Raw genomic sequence first — 20,746 nt, forward strand, 5'->3', positions numbered from 1 at the left:
GAAACCCTCAACAACTACTCCATAAGAGACAACATCTTCGATCTTTATAGCTAAGACATGTCAACGTCGAGATTCTTATCCTTCCAACCGACTCTTTCTGTCACTCGATCCTGCCACAGACTATTTATTCTACTCAGAGTGCAACCCTCATGCGACACCTGCCAGAGCGTTTAATGATCCGCAGGGCCATGGCTCTAGCTGTACCCGACCGCAGCATAGATCAATCTACCGCGGTATGCGCCTAGGCAAATGTTTGCATATGTATACACTCTGAGCAAATACGGAAACATTAACAATATGTATCAAAACTTGGCTCCGCGGCACGCTTTGCACACCGCCATAACGTGTTGTTATATCCTTCGAAAGAAGGATGTGCAGTTGAGAGGGAAGCTTACATTGATTATCCTCAAAAGGTGACAGAGTACCCGGTTACTCAGGCGAATCCAAAAGCTACTTGGGTACATGTCTTCATCTATTATCGTTGAGAGAGTACTCGTTTCTAAGATACCTTATCGCCAGAAAATATACTCCCAACGCTTTGGATGAACAGCTCCATCCTTGAGTAAACCATCTCACACTGACCTAGCCTCCAACACGAACAGGCATACAGTATATTTAACTCTGCTGTGCTGTAATGCCCGCCTATCGGATTGGCTGGACAACATGACGCCGCGGTTCTTAAGGAAACGTACTGCTTACGGAACCCCACCTCGCGGTTAATTGCTAGCTTCGACAAGACTTCTACCTTCCGCTCATTACAGCTGAGAAAATTTATGTGTATGCGAGCTTACATCTGCAGGCTTCGACTGTATGATGCTTTACTCGGAGCTCGACCACTAGGAAAGACTTGAAATGGTCAATGCTCTTAACGAGAACTGGGACAAGCATATGTTACTTATCATGATCTACATGGTTATTTCCGGCAGGTTTATACCTGCAGCAGTACTACCGGAACGTCCATTTATTATCCGTCGCCCTCGCCGAAAATTTGTAGAGCGGACAGTTAATACTGCTAACTAGATGTTGCTCGATGTACAAGCAAATGTGTGTACTGGGATAAGGCCCGAGCAAGCGACTAACCAGGCCAATCCTTTTTTCTTGATAAGTCATAAGACTTTACGAACGGGGGGCATTCGGAGTCATTAAGTAATATAGTATGCCAGCTGAGACATCTAATCGACTCCGACTTCTTTATTCTATGGCTTCTATATTTATCCAGGTCCATTGACATTTATTTCAGAGGACACGCTGCCGAACTCGTAGAGCTCCTGGATTGGTACCGTGGTTACTTCTTCCATAAGGCAGCAGACGAGGATAACGAAGCTTCCGTTGACTTTAACGGAGAAGTCCTTCGTGCTGTGAATAAGTGTGTAGTGCACCTTGGGAAGGCCTTCGCGCAAACGGTGGCTACACACCGCCGCTACCATGGCCTGTCAACAGCACAGAAATCCGTATGTGAAGATAGGCTCGTTCATTGATCGATACACTGACGTTTTGCTAGCGGCACATGACCAACTATGAGGCGTTCCTGGCTTACCGCCGCAAGAGTGTCGGAGTGGACGTCGAAAAACTTTGTCTCATGCCCGGTGATCCCGGCTTTGTCCTTTGGGCTTCGGCCAAACAGTCGTTTCAGACCGGTGTTTCGGCTGCGGTTGGTCTTCAGTTCGAGGGGGAACAGTTGGACAAGTATCACAGCGTGGGTAGACGACGCCAAGCTCATTCGCTATCCTACATAGATACGGCCCATACAGCATCAACACAGTCTCTGATATGAGACTATGGTCGTGATAGATTTCGCAATACCCTTACCATGTTGGATTACTACCTGGATTCCAGCCAAAGTATTAATCGAACAGCTGTCTTTATCACTGGATCGGGAACTATCACCCTGATTGAAGACATGGTGGCTGCTGTTCTTTCCATCTCACTGCTACATTCTCGATCGATGTAATGCCTTACCAAAGTTCAAGCTCAATTTGGCAACGAAGCGCACAATAAATGGTGAGTGACGGATAGATCCGTTAAACCCGCAGGGCAAAGCAAGGGGCGGAAATTAGCGTAAGAATTAGCGGAGATAAAGGAATACAATATATAGAGAGTTCAAAGTATTCGGCGCATTGTAGATCAAATGAGTCATCTGACATAGCGATGTTTTTAACATTGGGTAATATATAGACCTTGACGGCACGTCTTTGTCTTGATATTCGGGCCGTTCCCAGAGGATATCCGACAGCATGGGCTGCGTACAACACGAGATATACGCTCTGAGTTGTACTTGGCCACCCGATCACTATTCAATTTATTTCATGAGGTCAAGTCTCACCAACAATAGGGGACACCCTAACAAGTTAAGGCTTCTTCCCTCTGTAGTATATGCAAGATCGCCCCTCAAACTGATAGCTGAATATATAGCCAGCCACAGTCCCATTCAACTCCCAAAAATGGTTGTTACACAGCAGCAAACCGATGCATTAGACCATTAACGCCCACTCTTCCCGATCTACCAATCCTATCGTTCGATTCAATCAACCAAGGACAGCAAGAATGACAGTGTTTCTTTTGAAAACAGCCCTAAAGGATATATTCTCCGAAAAGTTCGTCCTCGCGCCCGGCCAATCTGCCTACGAGAAACTCAATGACTCCCACAGCTCAGCTACAGAGAGCGAATTTGAACCAGGATGCATCTTCTGTCCGCGAAACACCACAGACGTATCGCGCTTCCTGAGCATCGTCAAGCCTTTCACTGATCGAGAGGAAATCAGGTTCGCAGTACGGAGTGGAGGTCAACAGACAACACACGCATGTGCGAATCTCGATAACGGGATCATGGTCGATCTGAAATTACTCCAGGGAATTGAGCTTCGGGGAGAAGTTGTAAGGATCAAGGCCGGGGAGCGATGGGGAAATGTATATAATTTCCTAGCGAGCCATGGGTTAGCGGTTGCGGGACCGCTTTCGACGGAGAGTGGGATTGGGGGTGTTGCGTTAGGTGGTAAGTCTTTCTTGTCTCCTCTCTTCTCTTTCCTTCATCAATAATGATGGCGACTAACTCCGACCAGGTGGATTATCACTCTTCTCATCCCGCGAAGGCTTCGTCTGCGACAATGTCGTCAATTTCCAAGTTGTGCTCGCCAACGGGACAATTGTGAATGCCAATCCGAAAACCAATTCCGATCTCTGGGAGGCTCTACGCGGCGGAGGCAACAACTTTGGAATCGTCACTCGGTATGATATGCGGACATTTCCTCAGGGCTCTTTATTTGGAGGGAGCCTGTGGTATGAGTGCTGCGGGTTCCCACTTCAGATTAAAGCGTTGATGAAGGTCCTACACACGTCGCAGCATATGAGCGATATGTATCTGCGAGCGACCATAGTGTATCAACGTGAATGGGGATATCTGTGTGAGAATAAATTGTACTATACTCGTGCTAGAGCGCTTCCAAAAGCCCTCCGACCGTTCATGGAAATGTCGTATGAGGTGCAAGAGTTGCGGAGCGTGGGGATGGTATCGGTTCCGGAAGCTGTGGCGTCTGTGCAGCAGCGTCAGAGTCCGGGTCCTGGTGTGGAGATGGAGAGTTGGAGTCAGAAACCAGATGTGAAGAAAAGGGATCGGAGGCAGACGAGGTGTGCGTATATGAACACGACAGTGAAGGCAGATGAGGACACACTGTTGAAGATATTTCGTGAGTTCTTTGAGGTGGTGGATCCGGTGAGGTTCACGAAGGGACTGCGGCTGTCGATGTCGTTCCAGCCGTATCCTGTGTCGTTGATGAGAAAGTCGAAGGAATTGGGAGGGAATGTCTTGGGGTTGCATCGGGGGGATGGGCCGTTGATAGGGATATTGCTGCTGGCATATTGGGATAATAAGGAGCAAGATGGAGTGGTACTGGATTCAATGAAGTTGTTGCTAGGGAGGATTGAGGACAAGGCTGTTTCGCGTGGGACGGGGTCTCGTTTTAAACTGATGAACTATTCATCTGACTTTCAAGATCCAATTGGATCTTACGGGCCTCGAAATAAGCAACGGCTTCAGGAGGTTAGTCGGAAGTATGATCCGAGTGGGATGTTTCAAAGGGCAGTACCTGGGGGGTTCAAGTTGATGGATCATTATTGGATGGGGGGTGACCCGTATTTTCAGTTTCCATATATTTCATACTACCAATGACTTTATATGAATCTCCTTTTCTTCAGTATATCGCAGTATTATAGTATGATAAGCTCTCTGCTTTGTGATCTAGCATGAGCCGGGTGTGATTGATATGCGACTGGTCTGTCATGCTTTTGGATATGAGAATCAAGATGGGTATGGTAAGTACTCAACGCATATACGTCCTGAGATGGAAACTTACTTCCCGCAGGTAGAAAGTACTTGCAGTCCCGGCCAAAGGTTGTTGACTACACTGTTTACATACCCCGGACTTTGACAAATAAAACAACGAGGAAAGGATCAAGTCTTCAGATATGTATTTGGGAAACGAAATGTAGCGTCCACTTAGTCCGGCTATATTGACAACCGATCTTATGTACAAATCAAGCTGGCCCCCTTCGAATAAACAGCCCCTAGTACACAGGCATGGGAACCGCATCCAACTCATAATGCCAGCTGTCAATTGAACGCTGGTTATACACGCACTCCATGGTGGTGCCATTGTTGGTCCACAAGGGTCGCAGTGGCCAAGCACAGAGCTGCTGGTTCTGTCCTTCATTCTCTCCCTGGAGCACGGTCGCATTCAGCGTTGTAGGCACTACTCCGTTCTCCACCCAGTCAATCATCACAGCCATGTTCGTCTGTGGGAAGGGGCCATTGGGCATAGCATCGTTGGTCGCACAATGACCCGCTCCTGGGATAGTGTACAGGCGATACCACTCATTGAGCGCCTCAGCACTGGAGTTATAGTCCTGATTGGGGTACATAATGCTGCGTACTGATTCCCAATAGCGGATGGATGCGGCGGTGGGAATACTGTAGTCGGCATCACCATGAAAATGGATGACTTTACCTCCAGCATTGTGGAAGGGCGTGAGGTCCGGCCATGTGGTCTGCAAGGTGCTGTAGTATTCCTGCAAGCCGGAGATCATCCAGTCCTTGAGCGTGTCATAGGTAACTCCATCCAGGCTGTCCAGTGTAGTGCCATTCTTTTCTACTAAGAGAGCAATGTATTCGCCTCCAAGCTGATCGATATCGAGTCCCCATTGGCCTGTTGTGGAGTTGTACTGCGTCTCGGCATCATCGAAGGCGGCTGTAGGCTGGTAGGAAAAGTAGACACGGCGACCTTGGGAGTCATGCAATCCATTGATGATGGTTTTCGCGACTTCGATACCCTTGGCAGAGACCGTGCCATTCTGTGCAGGGGTGCCGCTGGATGCAGCGCACGAGTAGGGCTTACCCTCGATTGTGCTAATGTCAAAGTCAAGCAAGCAGAGATCGGTCCGTGCAACCACCCAATCTACCTTTCCGTCCATGGCATCACAGGCAGCGATGGTCTCGTTGACGATCTTGTCCAGCTCACAGGGGGGTGGGTAGTAATCCAGTGTCTTCTCGACGATGTTGGAATAGAGATGTTGAGTCTGTTGGAAGGACCAGCGGATTGCTGGAGCGCCAATGATGGCTCCATCCCATTCATCGCCGAATCGCTGCACTTGACTCCAACCTTCGCGGCCTCCTTCAGAGCAGCCTTGATAATACGCATACAGCTTATCGCTGTCGCTCATCCCGTAAACATTGCGGGTCAGGGCCTTTCCAAGCAAGCTAAGCTCCCGATGCGCCTTGTATGCAAACATGTAAAGCGTCTCGTAGTCGAGTGTGCCATTCGCCAACAGCATAGCCGTGTCCGCATTGTTTGAGAATCCTCCAAAACCGCCATCTGTCATACCTGACGCGGCCCCATACATGACACCACCTGGCAACGATTGGTCTCCGGAGTTGATGGCATAGCCACCTCCGCCAGTGGAGAGCCAGCGGTTTTTGAAATCTGTGGGTGCGGGGAGCCAGATTTCCAAAATAACTTGGTCACCGTCAATGCCATCGTGGGAGTAGGCGAATGTGACGTTGCAATAGTCAATCGTGGCGCTTGGGTAAAATTCGCTGGAGAAACTGCTGTTCGTTACGACTTCGGTCGTCACAGAGTCCGAGTCAATTGTTATGCCTTGGATGAATTCAGAAGGTGGTAGAGCTGCCTTCACGATGGAATCAGTGCAAAGCTCCGCCAACGTGGAAGGAGTTCCAGCATTTGCCAATGCCGCAAGGGCTGTGATGGCTATGGAAGCCCAAGCGGGTGAGCGCATCCTGTCAACAGTAGCCAGAATCTGCTGGCGAGAGATGAAAAGAAAAATGAGAACTGGATCTGTCTGCTTGACCCACAGAAGGACACATGCGTCCCTTATTTTATATCGCAGATCCCGACACCTAATGAGTCGAGCGGTCTTCCGGCGACGGGAGTCGCAAACAAAACGTCGTCATCGGTCATCCGGATGTGCCCTTGAATTAATTGAGTTTGTGGGGAAATTATGGGGATCATCTTCACGATACCGCTTGTGGTTATGTGAGTCGACCGGTCCTCTGAGTGCCGATTCCCGGCAGACTCGATCCCCGCACATTTCCACACTGCTGCGGGGGATTGCCGGAGTACATGTCCACAAAGGGTGTACATGACCGAGCAGGGAATATTCCCTTATGGTTTTGATCGGTTGCGACCGCCCCATCATCTCTTACAGGAAAATGTTCGTCCAGCGATCTTGGTACTGGTGTTTGCTGGGTTTGACATCCAACGAATGGCTTTGAAAGGGCAGACACATGTGATAATCCATCACGTCAGCGAGAAGGAACGAAAAATATATCATCGGTGCTGGCCAGCATTGTTAGAGTAATTCTCCGGTGTATACGTAGGAAGCAAAATCGGCCGAACAAGCTTTTTCGGGAGCTCTGTTCAAAGCACGATAAAATGCACGCTGACCAACCATCATGCCGTATGCTGCAACACGCCCGCGTCATCCGCTCTCAAGTGACGCGAAGCTTTCGGCAAAAGCTAAATTATTGGCTCACAGCTAGCTATTAAGGAGAGAGCAGTGATGTTCGTGAAGCTCCCCACAGCCGAAATGAAGGACCGAGGTCATAGCACCCTTATTTTCGGGGGGATGTCCTACTCCGCATTACTTGGAGAGGTACCCTTCTCTGGCTGCACACATGAAATGCCAGCAGTGTCTAAGTCACTTAGATGGTAATTTAGGGAGTTCGGACTACCCACCGTGCTTGATCTATCCCCAGCTTTTCCAACGTGTTTTTGTGGAGACGCGGAGATTGGGAGTTTGTGGGGAAAAGGCGGGGGAAGTTGCTGGGCTTGGACCCCGTCACTGTTGTGATGTTGTGATTCGCAGGCCGGATAAGACGTCTTCCGGAGAGGAGCTCCCAAGGCCTCAACAACGTCCTGTGCTTGGTCTGCGCACAGTATCTATCTTGTTGAGAGATAATTGCAGTCACAGGTGTCAGGTTCGAGACACGTAATTGGCTGCATAGTCTGGTGGTTCCCCACGGGTCTCGTCTCCCATCAATTCAGTCTTACGTATAGACTCCACTCCCAAAGTCACAAGTTCCAGACCAGTATTTAGTGGAAGTGACGTGTAGCTCTTCTTCACCAGAGAATTAATCCCTTGCAACCTCTGATAGACATATATGCATGTACCCGGACCATGTCGCTTACCCCTGAGCATTCTAATCCACTATCGGCCATTATTGTCTACACTGAGGAAAGACTGATCACTAGCAGGGTAACTCTACTCTCCTTTTTGTATCTTCTTTGCCTTGCTTGAGATCATTGAGGATCTTGCAGGGGGGAAGTCTACAAGCATACATCTCGAACTCCGGTGAAAAGCACCGCGAGAGATTGGCTGCATTGTGACAGCACCAAATTACCACATCGTAAACAATTCTTGGATAACATGTCAGAGCATGACGATGAAGCAATGCCTCTGCCAATCAAAAGGTTTTCCTCGTATCGATTTCATCGAGAAACCTCCGACAATTAGTAGGTCCTTATGTTGAATTTTGCTTATGCCCAGTTGTTGGCTAGGTCCCGGCATCCGTCTCCGGGCCCAATGTCGCATGTTATACGTTTCTTCCGTCTCATCATTGCGGAATTCTTTTGTGGACATATCATCCGCTTATGCCAGACACGAAACCCGAACTATGATGCATGATTTCGAAGGGCTGTCCTTTTGTTATTGCTCGGTTGCCTCAAGGGTCACTCCAGAAACTTTGGTTGAACAGCGGTTCTAAAGAGTTGCATCAGAAGGTTAGCAAAGTGAACATAACAGAGCCGCACTGAACTCATCGTCTAACTTCATTGCAGCATCGAAGTGGTTGGAGGTGGCCTTCTTGTTATTGATGAAGACAGTCCCTATGCTTTCTAGGACTCAATTTGACTATTGGAAGGGACGAGATTCCGCACAACTTCGATGTGTGGACAGATGAAGGAATCCAAACTTATCCAGGATTATTTTGTCTGGTTTTATGTACCGTATGGTAATATAGTATCTTACACAATCACGCAGTGGTGATGTATTATATCTTCTAGTCAGGAGAAATTGCTATTTCCCCGCTTAAATGCTTTCAAGTCATCCTTGACATAGAAGGTCTCTGTGACATCTGCGACAGGTGTATTGACATATCTTCACTCAAACCACGACTTTGGTCCCTCCAATCAATCCTTGCTCGTGCGATCCAACAGGCTGCCTCCCCAAACACCTTCGTCGACTCGGTTTACGACAAAATAGCATATTCTCACAATGGATAGACGTTTCCCTAAAGCTGACGTGATATGGTGGAACGCAACCTGCTACTACGTACGATGTCCGTTTTGCGAAGCACTTCATCGCCATCGGGTCAACTCGTTGGATTGGCAGGCAAACGATCTCAGAAAATCTCATTGCGAAACAAGCGAGACATATTTTTGCTGCTTCCCCATGAATGATAAAGGTGAGGTAGCCTATGAAATCAACAAGGAACGTGGTCGATACGTCAATATCTGTATTTCGGATGACAGCAATATTGAGGACGATGATGATGGCGATATTGATCAGCTGGCAGCTGATCTAGCTAAGGCTACTACCGCCGCAGCAGACGATGAAGAAATATCTATGAATATCCCGGAAGATGCAAAGGAACTAGTCACCGTCGACCTAGGAGATTTCCCCTTGACCTAGGATGTGACGTCCAGCCATTCCAGCAGAAAAGGATTACCCAGTCAATTCGCGACTGTATTGCTGGACACACTAGAGCGGTTCAAGAATATTTGGAGACATCTGCTGAGGCTCGGCTGTTTGTTCGAGGGCGGTTCCCCTTCAACGGTAAAACAACCCTCATCCGCGCAGCAGCTGAGAGTATCCCGGAGATGCTGTCGCTTCTCATCGAACATGGAGCGGATGTGAATGCTGTTGATAATGGCGGAAGGAGCGCTCTAATGGAGGCAGCGCTCTTTGGGCGGGTTAACAATGTAAAAGTACTCCTACAGCACGGCGCGGACACCAATATCCGGGATGTCAAAAATCGACTGGCAGTTTATTTTGCGCAGGAGCATGACGAACTTCAAGAGGAAAGAAACGATCGTACTGATGACTATTTCGAGGACAGTCCCAAAGCGGCCCTTGATCGCCGGGAAATTGTTCGCCTTCTTAGCGCAGAGAGACGAATGTCAAAGACCGCTTTTGGAGAACCACCCACTGTATCGTTGTCTCAGTCCTATAGTCGCACATCTTCCAGTACGGAAGAGCCCAAGCCAATCGGGAAGCATCCAATATCAGGAGTTGGAGAGACAGTGGCGCGACTAGAAAGAGGCGGAAAATTTCCGTCTGTTGCTGCTATCAGCCGAGTGACAACAGTTCCTGGGCAACCCCTCAGTGTTGAGGGTCGCCATTGGGCAGATGATGTCTTTTACATTGCCAAAACAGTGGGTCATCATTTTCCTTCCCATATCCATGATGAGGATATTGTCTACCACGCAGAAAAGCAACTGATAGCATATTTCATTGATCGCCATGCTTTCCTTCCACGCGATCTCTTGCCGGATCCGAATCTAAGAGAAGAATATGAGAGGACAGAAGATGAAATTGAAAGGTTCTATTCAAGCACCGAGATAGGACGGGAAGTGACTCATCTCCGGAAAACCAAGCAGGACTTAAAGTACGAGCTCTTGTATAAATCGGAAGAACTTGTCAGAAAAGACGATGAGATTCAGGAACTGGAGGCAAATCTCAGGGCCGTTGAAGCGATACTCAACCGGGTGATCGATAGTCCTCGGGCGCGATCATTACAGGAGCTAGAATGCAAACTGGAGATACTAGATACGCGACGATGGAGACATCGAGACCTGATCAGGATGGCTGAGGCACCACCGCTACCGGCTACATTAACAAAAGCAGCCATATTGGTCAATAAAGCTCCTTGTGATGATTGCAAAGCGTTTACGGACAAAGTTAACAAGTACTTTGGGTTATCCATACAATTGTTTGCAGCAGTTTGAATGCGACTTTCATTTGGAGGTTCTTCGGGTCTGTGCATTTCCCGGCCTACCATTGTACGTATGCTACAGTTTTATGCACTAAAATGATAACACGCAGGCTTCGAAGTGCACACTAATGTCTAATCATATAATGTTTGAAATACCATATCTAGTTCTAACATTAGCGTACACCGGGACCTGAAAGAATAGGTATTTCACTGCTATATAGCAGCCAAAGAGTGGAGGCTCTGTACTCAGTGATTAGTGGTTTCGAGATAATTTTGAGCAGTGGAGGAATAGATGCCTCAGGATATGACCGTTGCCCGATTTTCCTGATCTTCCTGTTCGTCCTTCTACGTAGCCACCAGGTGACATGACCACCTCATGTCGGGTACTGCGATGTCCGTTTGCCGATGGATCGGCTGATCGCAGGTGTACACTATTTTGGACTATCGGTGAACATCAGCTGGGCACAAGTGGGGCGAGCCTATAGCGTCTCCCCGCCCAGACATGCATCCCGAGCCCAGACCCTACTTGCCCCTCCAACATGCTTCGTTTTAGTCCCGCCAAGCGCAACTATACTCCGATCTTCCAACTTGGCCTGTTCAGCTTGGCTGCCCCTGTGGCGTACGTGTTCTGCTCTGAGCTCGATATGCAGGAAAGGAAATGGTGATGATAATGTGAATTATGGTGTATCTCGATGAAGCCCGCATTTCAGACAAAGTTCCTGGCAATTATAACATGTACAAAAATAAACTAGACCGAAAACAACAAGAGTGCGAATCAGGCAACCTGTTGCTTTTCCACCCATTTCTCCCACCGGACAACGCGAGCGCCGCGTGTCGAGAGGCGAAGTTCAACTTCACGCTCGATTTCTTGGGCGGTCTTTCCATCAGCATCGTAGGTAGAATGTGCGCCAGCCAACACAGTTACGTGGAAGCCAGCTGCCAGTGCTCCGGTACATGTTGCTTCAACGCATTTATCGCTCTGCAGACCGAACGCGACGATTTCGGTGACGTTGGCGTCGCGCAGCCTCTGCGCGAGGTCGCGGTTGGATTTGAATGTGTCCCCTGTAGAATGTAAAGATGCGTTAAGCTATGCCCATTGGCATCGAGCATAATTGGTACTGTACCTGTCCTCTTTGCAACCAAAATTTCGCCCTCCACATCCGCGCGGGGGTGAAAGACGAGCCCCCAGGGCTCAGTCCCCTTTACAAGGGCTCCGTCATTCGCGGACTCTTCGTGCTGAATGAAGACGATGAGTGGACTGTTGCTCTTTTCATTGGAGTCTTTGATGGAACGAGCCGTCTGTAAGATCGCTTCAGAGGCTTTGATGACGCGATCCGCTTGGGGGACGCGAGAGGTAGGATCAACGGCGATATGGTTCTGAATGTCGATAACGAATATAGCAGTTCGAGGCATTTTTTCAATGGGTATATTAGTGCTTTGCTGAGAAAGTGACAGGGAATAACAACGTGGAGATTGATGGGACTGGAAAAAATGAATCAAAAGTTGAAAGCTTAAGAATTTAAAGAAAGGAACAAATTCCGGCGAGCTTTGTTGCTCCTGAAGCTCCTGCACGTGTTGGGCTAACTGGCAACTGACCCCTCCTTTATCTGGTTTGGGAAACAGCGGGGCATCAGCTGCTAGTGCCTAGTGGCGGGAATCATGTCCGCCTGCCGCAGGCTAGAAAGTACCTAGAAGTATCTAATACCGAGGATCAGTAATAGTTAACAGGTAAAGCAATGTTCTTAGTACTTTATAGTTACCTCTCTATAAGCTTGGCTATAAGGATCGCCCATCGCGAGGTTAATAACCCCGCCAGCATATTCTGATTTATCCATTACTCAAACCATATTAAGACGATGTATGGCTTACTGTCATCTTTGTATAAGCTCCGACTCTGTATCTCCAGGTTAGTTCAAAATGCGGATGACACATACACAGTATCTGCGCGGAAAGTTCCTAGTGGCCTCAGGCCTGCATCCGGCATCCTGTGAAACCATGGCCGATGTGGCTGCAGCTCCCAGGAAAGGTGACTATAAGATATATTCCCGTCCGCCCCAGCCATAAAGTAACCCGAAGTGCAGTATCATGCTTGTATCGGATAACCAGAGTAATTAATGTGGTCCGACTGCATAACATTGCGAGAAACTAAAACCTCCTGCCACGTCTGCTTGATAATGTACTGTGTTTCTTTCGCTCGACATCATCGTGAACTCAAAGACCATCAGTTCGAGACTTGTAGTCGTGGGTGGGAAAAAGCAATGTAGATCATTAGTTTGCGGGAAATATATCAGCCCAAGTGGCGATCTGCCTCATCCGTGGGAGCTTGGGATATTCGGCAATTCCGGCTGGTTGTACGGAAGGAAGACTCCCATGGGACTGTTGATAACTGGATTAAGTAGTAGTTCATTTGGATCCAAAACAGATGCTGTACCGGGCTGTATATGCCCCGTTGGTTCGGAGCACATAGCAAGGATATAGGTAGACTTGCCTCCGCGATATGCGATTTCCATTCATAGTTGAACGGTATACCTTTACAACCTCCGCCAATATTGAATAGTATGAGCGACTCACAGGGAGGAGTGTAGTTAGTACTATTGAAACTAAGGATAGTAGCTCATTTTCATACTTGGCAGATCCTTAGTGGGCTGTATTGGTCCACCTATGGCGAATATATCACGGTCACTATCGCATCCTTGCAGAGTAGGGACATAGAGTTGTTCAGTATATAGGTACAGGTAAAATCATTCTGCGTTGTCCAACTGGGTTGACAAGATTCAACTCCAACGTTCCTTTCGCGATTGCGCCAAAGTTTTGCAGACAATAAAGTTGGTGTCGACAAGTCTGGAGGAAAGAGAACAACAGGACATTTTCCCTCAATGCACTCTGACGGAGTGCAAAAGATCATCAGTGGTATCCATTGGAACAGTCTTTCCGCATATGTCAGAGGTACTATCGCTTTCGGGTCAGATTGATGATATGAGTGAGGCTTTTCAAAAACTGGAGACAGATAGACATATCTTGCAACATGATTAGTGTGGGTTGGCAGAGTTAAGCGTCCCACGGCAGTGGTGAAGTTAAGAATCCTGTCATACTCCCCGAAGTATTTTGCTACGCCTTCACACCCCACGAAATCATCTCATTGTCCCTACGAGGGTCCAAGCGCTGGAGATCATAAAGTGAACATGGTGAATGATGTAGTCCATGTTATTGCCACCCGAAGCCTTTCCTCGGGATCCAATATGCCAAATTGAATCAGTGCAAATCATCTCTCGTCGGCATAAGGACCTGCGAATGAAATCGTGTGATGTAGGGAAGATCAGCAACCCTTGGATTTAAAGACCTGTCTATGTGAACTTCAATCCTCGTTATATAGTTATGACCCTAGTCTTTAGCTTCTCGTTTGAGGTATGAATCTAACTTTTTAATCTACTGAATAAGCAAGGATCTGCAGATAAGGTTTAGTGATTTGATGGGATTCTAGTAAGGTTTGAAGTACTGTGTATCAAAAAAAAAAGCCTGGGAATATCATACCATCATGATAATAGCACATTGTGTGGATTATTCGTCCACCTCCCTTGAAAGCGAAAGCCCGCGAAGAGAATTTAGTAATTCCCTAAAATATCACTTGGCCACGTTGTAGGTTTGTTTTAGAAGACAAGTCATTGCATAATAATGATCATAGAGCATTGCCTCTTATTTGCAGACTTGTTTTGGAGGTTGTCTCGATCAACATTAACAAAAACAAGTCAATCTGCCTAAAATCCTGATAAGACGAGAGTTGCATGCTGGCTTTGAAGATGAGCCGAAATTCATATTTCGGCACTAATCTGGTCTGGTAGGGTATAAAGCAATCCCCTCTCCGTCTGTTCATCTGATATCGGTATTTCTGTTTCAAAACTATCGCTGATAGTTATTAGAACTTTTCGCCCCATTTACCCGCAACTTAGAAGTCTTCACGTATACCAATGGAAGCAAACCTGGTACAAAAGGCTAACACGGCCCCCGATGCTGTGGCAGTTGTGGATAGTGACCGCGTCGTCAGCTACCGGGAACTGATCGCCCGGGCCGACATGGTTGCTGATCTACTATACCAACAGTCTTTTGAGCCTGACACACCGGTGTGCATTTTGGCCAACACTGGACTACACCAGGTTGTAGCCCAGGTTGCAGTTCTTCGCGCAGGAGGAAGTTGTGTTCCCGTCGACCCAGCTGCGCCTGAGGATCGCCTCAAGTCCATCCTGGAAGACTTGAACACTAAGTATATCATTACCGATAAAGACAACTTCAATCAAGTTCAGAAGCTGAGCCCCACTCTCATCGAGTCGGTTCTCGAAGCCAAAGTCGACCTGGACACGCCGAACGAAATTACTGTTCGTACAAATCGAACAGATTCTCATCGCAGCCATATCATGTTCACTTCTGGCTCCACCGGGCGACCAAAGCCAATTCAGGTTCTTAGCAGCAGTATTCTCCACGCTCTCAATAATTTCCCTTTCGGGCCGCTGCAACCCTCAGACCGGATGACGGCCCTCATCACCCCTGGATTCGACCTGTCTGTCTGCGAGATGTGGCTGACACTGCTCACCGGCGCGACTATCGTTCAAGTACCCGCTCTTGTACGCGCCGATCCACCATCGCTGCAGACTTTCTTGCGTGAACAGAAAGTCACCACCATGATTGTGCCTACGGCCCTGTTCCACGTTATTGCGTTAACTGCACCCTTCACTTTTGGGGGACTGCGCCACGTTGTGATTGGTGGCGAAGCGGTCAGCGCCAGTGCCCTGCGTAAGATACTTGAGGCCGCACCTCCGGAGAATCTATGGAATGGTTACGGCCCTGCAGAAGCGACTATATTTGCGACGGTAGGCCGACTGGATAAAGAGGAGATGAGACACTCGCGCGTGAGCATAGGACGACCTGTTGGAGATACGAAGATCCATCTCCTCGATGAAGACCTCAGTCCCATCATCGAGGCGGGGCACACTGGAGAAATCTGCATTGCGGGGCCTCAGTTATCGCCAGGATACCTTAACCGGAATGCAGAAAACGAAAAACATTTTATCTCTCTTCCTGCAACTATGTCCGGTGAATCGTCAGATAGACCTATCCGAGTCTACCGAACCGGCGACCTTGCTCAGTGGAGAGACAAGAGTGGGGTCCTTGAGTTTATCGGCCGATCTGATGACCAAGTCAAGATTTCGGGGTACCGAGTGGAGCTAGGGGATATATCATGCTGTGTTGAGAAACATCCAAAGGTTCACGCGTGCGTTGCCAAATATATCCCTGAAGAAAGCAGCTCGGGGTATATTGAAGCTTACGTGGTTCCATCCAACTGGGATAATCAAGTCACTTCTGACGAGTTGATTGAATGGGTGAAAGAGAGTTTGCCCCAATATATGGTGCCGAGCACGATATACATGAAGCGAAGGCTACCTTTATCCCAGAATGGAAAGGTTGATAAGAAGGCGCTTCAACCGCACAGTGATACAGAGCAACCACACCACCGAAAGGAGGGAGGCCATCCCAAAAACAATATAACCAAGACCACAAGAACGAATGATCGTGAGGGAAAGGAGGACATAGCTCAATGGCTTTTGTCGATACTTCAGGGATTTCTCCCCAAATCGGAGATCAGTATGAATGACGACTTTTTCTCCCGAGGACTGACCTCTCTTCAAGCAGCTCGCCTCGTCGGTATGATCAAACGGGACTATAAAGAAAGCATCACTCTGGCTCAGCTCCATCAAAATCCAACAATGGAACAACTTGCAAAATGCATGAATAGCTCAAATAGCAATAGCGCGCAATTCAGCCTAGAGCGTTGCGTGGAGGATTCCAAAGACTTAGGGTCTGACCTCCTCCCCCCTGATTGGCATTCCAAGGGCGAAGGTCGCGTGTTTCTCACCGGTGCTACGGGATTCCTTGGTGCACATATACTTCATGGGCTCCTATCCATGCCATCGGTACACAAGATTGCTTGCCTTGCCCGCGGCAAGGATGCCGTCGATGCCAGCACTCGAGTCAAGAAAACGCTTGAGAAGTACAATCTCTGGGACGATCGACGGGAAACAACCCAGAAGATCATGGTCCTGCACGGCGATATGGGAGATTCGACTCTCGGGCTTGGGGAGAAACAATTCAGATGGCTCATAAATTGGGCAAGCGTTGTCTTCCACGTCGGTGCACGGGTCAACTGGTGCCAGCCTTACGAGGCGCACCATGTGCCTAATGTTCTAGGTACACGGAACGTTATTCGGGCCGCAATGCTAGGTCGTCGCAAATCTCTTCATTACGTCTCGTCGATTGACGTCTGGACTGTGACTGGATACATCAACAAGGTGGACCGCGTGTACGAGGATGAGTCGCTGGACCCACACCTCAATGCCCTCCCTTATGATACCGGATACGCGGCGAGCCAATTTGTCGCCGAACAGATCGTTCGCCGAGCGCGTGCTAGCGGTCTGCCAACCGCAATATACAGACCCGGATTTGTCATCGGCCACAGTAAAAGCGCCCTTGCCAACGAGAAAGACTATTTCTCCCGGTTGATTATGGGCAGCATTCAGTGCGGTTGCTTTCCCCATCTTCCCGACCAGTTTTTGGATTATGTGACAGTCGACTATGTTGCGGAGGCTATTCTGCATATTGCATCCAGTCGGGACAATCTCGGTCGCTCGTATCATATTGTGCCACCAGATAGGTCTCTGTCGATCGGTCACGATCAGAAGTATACCATGCTGCGCGATATCGGTTACCCCGTGAAGATGGTCGACTATAGGGAGTGGGTGGAGAGAATACGTGATTCTCCAGGAAATGTATTGGAATCCATGATGCCCCTGCTTGACGAGCCTGTTTATGAGGGTTTAAGCCGGCTGCAGACAAGCAAAAATACTCCTGTGTATGATCCGACGAACACGATACGCGCCTTGCAAGACCGACCGGACATCAAGTATGTTGCTCTTGACGCAAACTTGCTGAAGCAGTTCATCGAAAATTGGGAAAAACGCGAAGCTTTCACCTCTTGACCGTCATTGTGAGGGCCGTCTAGATGAGGGGAACAGGTTTGAATGATAGTACTGTGAATACATTGGGAAGGATTCGCTGAAGTCAAATGTCTACATCCTGGATGTACCTTTACATTATATACTCAATCGCAACCAGAGCAGTCTTCTCTATCTAATGCGGTGACTGTGGGATATGGGCAAATCGGAAACCCGGTAGCGGTTCTTAAGAAAACGCCAAAAAAAAAAGCAAGTGGTACGCGTTTGACCACACGACCATCTCCATCCATTCCCGGTTAATGGAGTCTTGACTTTTGACAACTACACTCCTACAAATTTGAATATCAATATAATCACTACAGCCATTATCATTCTCTCAAGTACCTGTGCTGGCTATCTAAGGCTCTTAAGCGACGAATATGATCTATGAGTCTTGCTGTATCAAGTGTCCAGGATGCTGGTAACCCTCGAGTAGGATCAAAGGCTGGTGTCATCCCTTGACCTTGTTGAAAGGGCTATACCCGCTTCCATTATGCCAATATTGTCCGGTGTCTATTGCTGAAATGAATTTAGAAGTGTGCCACTCAGTGTACCGTTTCGCAAAGCTTCATATACAATTGATATCCACCCCCCAACAGTCTTCTTGGCTCTACCATTGATCGTCTCTGGCAAATCATTTTGGCTCGCCGAGGGGTGTTCAACGAACCCCTGGTGGAAGGGGATTTGAAGGTCATGTCGAATGGCCGTATAGATCTCCTTTGTCCCTATTCCGAGGAAGTCGGCTGTTGGTTGCAGAGTGCAAAATTCGGCGAACACCTCTCGATAAACAGCTTCAAGCTTGAGGACACTCATCATCTTGCATGCATAAATTGCTGTAAATAGATCGGAATTCTGCCGATTTAGTGGGACAATCTCCAAAAGAGCCTCAAAAAGCACGGGGACGAACATCTCGCCCACGCGCTTGCAGCGATCGGTTAGGTCGAGACGTGAAGTCGATGGCCAAGAATTTTGGAACGCTTCGGAAAGATGATCCGCTACCTTGTCTATTTCATGTGGCTCAAGCACCTTCCCAAAAGCTTCGTTTGCGATATCTCTAGCAGCACCCTGAAGCCTCTCAAAAAAGCGGAGTTGCAGGACACGTAGGTCGAGGGCTTGGCAAGCGACGTATAGTGCACACGCGCCCATCATTGACACAATATCAACCGCCTTCATGGTATATCGTGCTGAAACAAATGCCAGTGAGTTGAGAGCTTGGTTCTGCATCTCTGCGGTCTGAACGTGGGAGCTAACTGGGTTTGCGAGATACGCTAACTCAGACATGTAGGCCGCCATGTTGATATCTACCCCCTTCATAGTGAAGGATAGGCTGGGGTCGTCAGCGACTAGATTGGTGGGCAGACCATTGTTCAGGTTGGGGTCGATCATCTCGTTGCACTGAACAAACAACATTTTCCCGAACATTTGCAACGCAAGTCGGGTCTTCTCCATTGCTGAAGTAATCGAGGTTGCTTGGAAGTTACCTCCCGTGTAGAAGGTCTTCGAGCCCGTATCAATAAGCGGGTTATCCGACGTTGAATTGAGTTCAACCTGAACTTGCCGATCCGCGAGAAGGAGATCCTCCAGTTGGGGTCCAATCCATTGACTGGCTGTTCGGAGGGAATAACGATCCTGGACAAGTCCCGTCCTAGTTTGGGCGGTACTACTTCCCCTGGCAAGTAGAGAGCCTTTCAGCAGGGACAAAATGTTTTCCGCAGCTTCAATTTGGCCTTGATGCGGACGCACCCGAGCGATAAAAGGATGAAAACTTTCTGTGCTCCCTTGTATGGCCTCAACTGTAAGGGCAGTAACTGCCTGCGCAAGTACGGCCAGCTGGTGCGCCTCATAGAGCACTAAGCCGGCAAGAGCACCCGAAGCGGCTGTGCCGTTAACCAAACCAAGGCCCTCTTTGGGTCCCAGTGTGACACCCTTAGCACCAATTATCTGCAGTGCCTTCTGAGCCGTGACAACATGATGCTCCGACCCGTCCTTGACACGCACATAGATCCCGGGACTCCCTTCAATCGCCCCGACAACGTATGCGAGGGGCATGAGATCCCCTGATGCGGAAATAGTTCCCCGAAGAGGAATTACAGGGATGACATCATCACGAATCAACCGCAAGATTGCACTAATTGCGGGCAGTGACACGGCCGAATGGCCGCGGGCAACTGAATTGCTTCTCACAAGCATAGTCGCCTTGACCCATTCGGAAGGCATGGAATGGGAGCTTTGCTCTTGTAATCTGGGTTGTAGGCCTTCATTGGTAGTATCAGATGTGGTAAGAATACCGCTTTGGAGTAGCTGAAGGAGAGAGCTCTGCAAAGTGGTCGTCTGGTTCGTCCGTGAGTCAGCACTCCCCCCAAATCCAGTATTGACACCTGATAGATCGTTGGTCAATTCTAATAGGATCTAAAATTTGTTATGAAGGCTCGACCAACCATAAATATGATGCCCATCCCGAAGGCATTCGGCTAGTGCTATAACACTCCCATTTATAGCATCGATCGTCTCAGGCTTTTCGACAAGTCGAGGCCGGCAGCCGTACCTATCCCAGCTGTTAGGCTCATTTGTGTAAATAGATTCTATATGAGTGGGATGTTGGCTGACTTTGCTACCGCGACAACATCAGAAAGACTAAGACTATAGCCGTCGATACTGAGTTCTCCTTTCTGAACAAGTTGATTCAGGTCTCTCCAGTGGGCACTTGTTGTCTCTAAGTGACCATCAGGTATGTGTTTATCAAGCATGGTGGGTATATTGATGTGTTTGACGACTCTGGATCTTTAATCTCCACTGTGGCTCGGGCTTCCTCCCTGAAAATTCTATATATATACCTTCTTCTATCCCTTGCGATCGTTATCGGCATCTGACGGCAAGCGCAAGGTGCTCGTTTCGGCGAGAAACTCTCGGCAGCTACTAATTAAGTACCGCATGACCTGTGCAGTCGCCACCAGCTGAGGGAGAATGCACTTTGCTGTGATAATATTCAAATGGATTGGTGCATCAATAGACTATCACTACGCAGAAGCGTGTCTCAGAATAAGAGATCAAACCGGCTCGTGTTCTCAGGCCGGCCCGGTTTAGCTCCACTGCCCGTACTGCTATCCACAAAGCCAAAAATTCCAACAGCACTCGGTGTCACAGATACGGTTCATACCCAGAAAATCACCTAGCAAGATGCAATATGCAGTTCGACTCGATCTCG

General features: G+C 48.5%; 7 protein-coding genes across 7 annotated transcripts; 4 read left to right on the forward strand and 3 right to left on the reverse strand.

Annotated features, from left to right (window-relative positions):
* Window positions 1-852: 852 nt before the first annotated feature.
* On the forward strand, window positions 853-1,774 carry BO83DRAFT_391379 (uncharacterized protein; the record flags this gene model as incomplete). The annotated part of the gene is made up of 3 exons (XM_025532898.1): window positions 853-926; window positions 1,220-1,451; window positions 1,502-1,774. 3 exons carry the CDS (start codon window positions 853-855, stop codon window positions 1,772-1,774), a joined length of 579 nt encoding a protein of 192 aa, XP_025385212.1.
* Window positions 1,775-2,544: 770 nt separating this feature from the next.
* BO83DRAFT_451294 (FAD-binding oxidoreductase) lies at window positions 2,545-4,165 on the forward strand (the record flags this gene model as incomplete). Its single annotated transcript, XM_025536833.1, has 2 exons — window positions 2,545-2,992; window positions 3,060-4,165. 2 exons carry the CDS (start codon window positions 2,545-2,547, stop codon window positions 4,163-4,165), a joined length of 1,554 nt encoding a protein of 517 aa, XP_025385213.1.
* A 395-nt stretch (window positions 4,166-4,560) lies between these two features.
* BO83DRAFT_319146 (putative tannase) lies at window positions 4,561-6,285 on the reverse strand (the record flags this gene model as incomplete). The annotated part of the gene is made up of 1 exon (XM_025527764.1): window positions 4,561-6,285. The coding sequence occupies one exon, from the start codon at window positions 6,283-6,285 to the stop codon at window positions 4,561-4,563; it is 1,725 nt and encodes a 574-aa protein (XP_025385214.1).
* Window positions 6,286-8,781: 2,496 nt separating this feature from the next.
* Window positions 8,782-10,514, forward strand: BO83DRAFT_391383 (ankyrin repeat domain-containing protein; the record flags this gene model as incomplete). Its single annotated transcript, XM_025532899.1, has 2 exons — window positions 8,782-9,162; window positions 9,213-10,514. 2 exons carry the CDS (start codon window positions 8,782-8,784, stop codon window positions 10,512-10,514), a joined length of 1,683 nt encoding a protein of 560 aa, XP_025385215.1.
* Window positions 10,515-11,162: 648 nt separating this feature from the next.
* On the reverse strand, window positions 11,163-12,097 carry BO83DRAFT_366374 (Isochorismatase hydrolase). Its single transcript, XM_025529706.1, has 2 exons — window positions 11,626-12,097; window positions 11,163-11,563 (listed from the first exon to the last, which is right to left on the reverse strand). The coding sequence occupies exons 1-2, from the start codon at window positions 11,912-11,914 to the stop codon at window positions 11,277-11,279; spliced, it is 576 nt and encodes a 191-aa protein (XP_025385216.1). The 5' UTR covers window positions 11,915-12,097; the 3' UTR covers window positions 11,163-11,276.
* A 2,363-nt stretch (window positions 12,098-14,460) lies between these two features.
* On the forward strand, window positions 14,461-17,696 carry BO83DRAFT_451321 (nonribosomal peptide synthase). Its single transcript, XM_025536834.1, has one exon. It carries the CDS (start codon window positions 14,467-14,469, stop codon window positions 17,524-17,526), a length of 3,060 nt encoding a protein of 1,019 aa, XP_025385217.1. The 5' UTR covers window positions 14,461-14,466; the 3' UTR covers window positions 17,527-17,696.
* A 297-nt stretch (window positions 17,697-17,993) lies between these two features.
* On the reverse strand, window positions 17,994-20,723 carry BO83DRAFT_102658 (aromatic amino acid ammonia-lyase). Its single transcript, XM_025525870.1, has 3 exons — window positions 20,149-20,723; window positions 19,980-20,086; window positions 17,994-19,919 (listed from the first exon to the last, which is right to left on the reverse strand). Exons 1-3 carry the CDS (start codon window positions 20,286-20,288, stop codon window positions 18,055-18,057), a joined length of 2,112 nt encoding a protein of 703 aa, XP_025385218.1. The 5' UTR covers window positions 20,289-20,723; the 3' UTR covers window positions 17,994-18,054.
* Window positions 20,724-20,746: the final 23 nt, after the last annotated feature.

The sequence above is a fragment of the Aspergillus eucalypticola genome (assembly GCF_003184535.1).
Source record: "Aspergillus eucalypticola CBS 122712 chromosome Unknown BO83scaffold_23, whole genome shotgun sequence".
Taxonomy (NCBI): Eukaryota; Fungi; Ascomycota; class Eurotiomycetes; order Eurotiales; family Aspergillaceae; genus Aspergillus; species Aspergillus eucalypticola.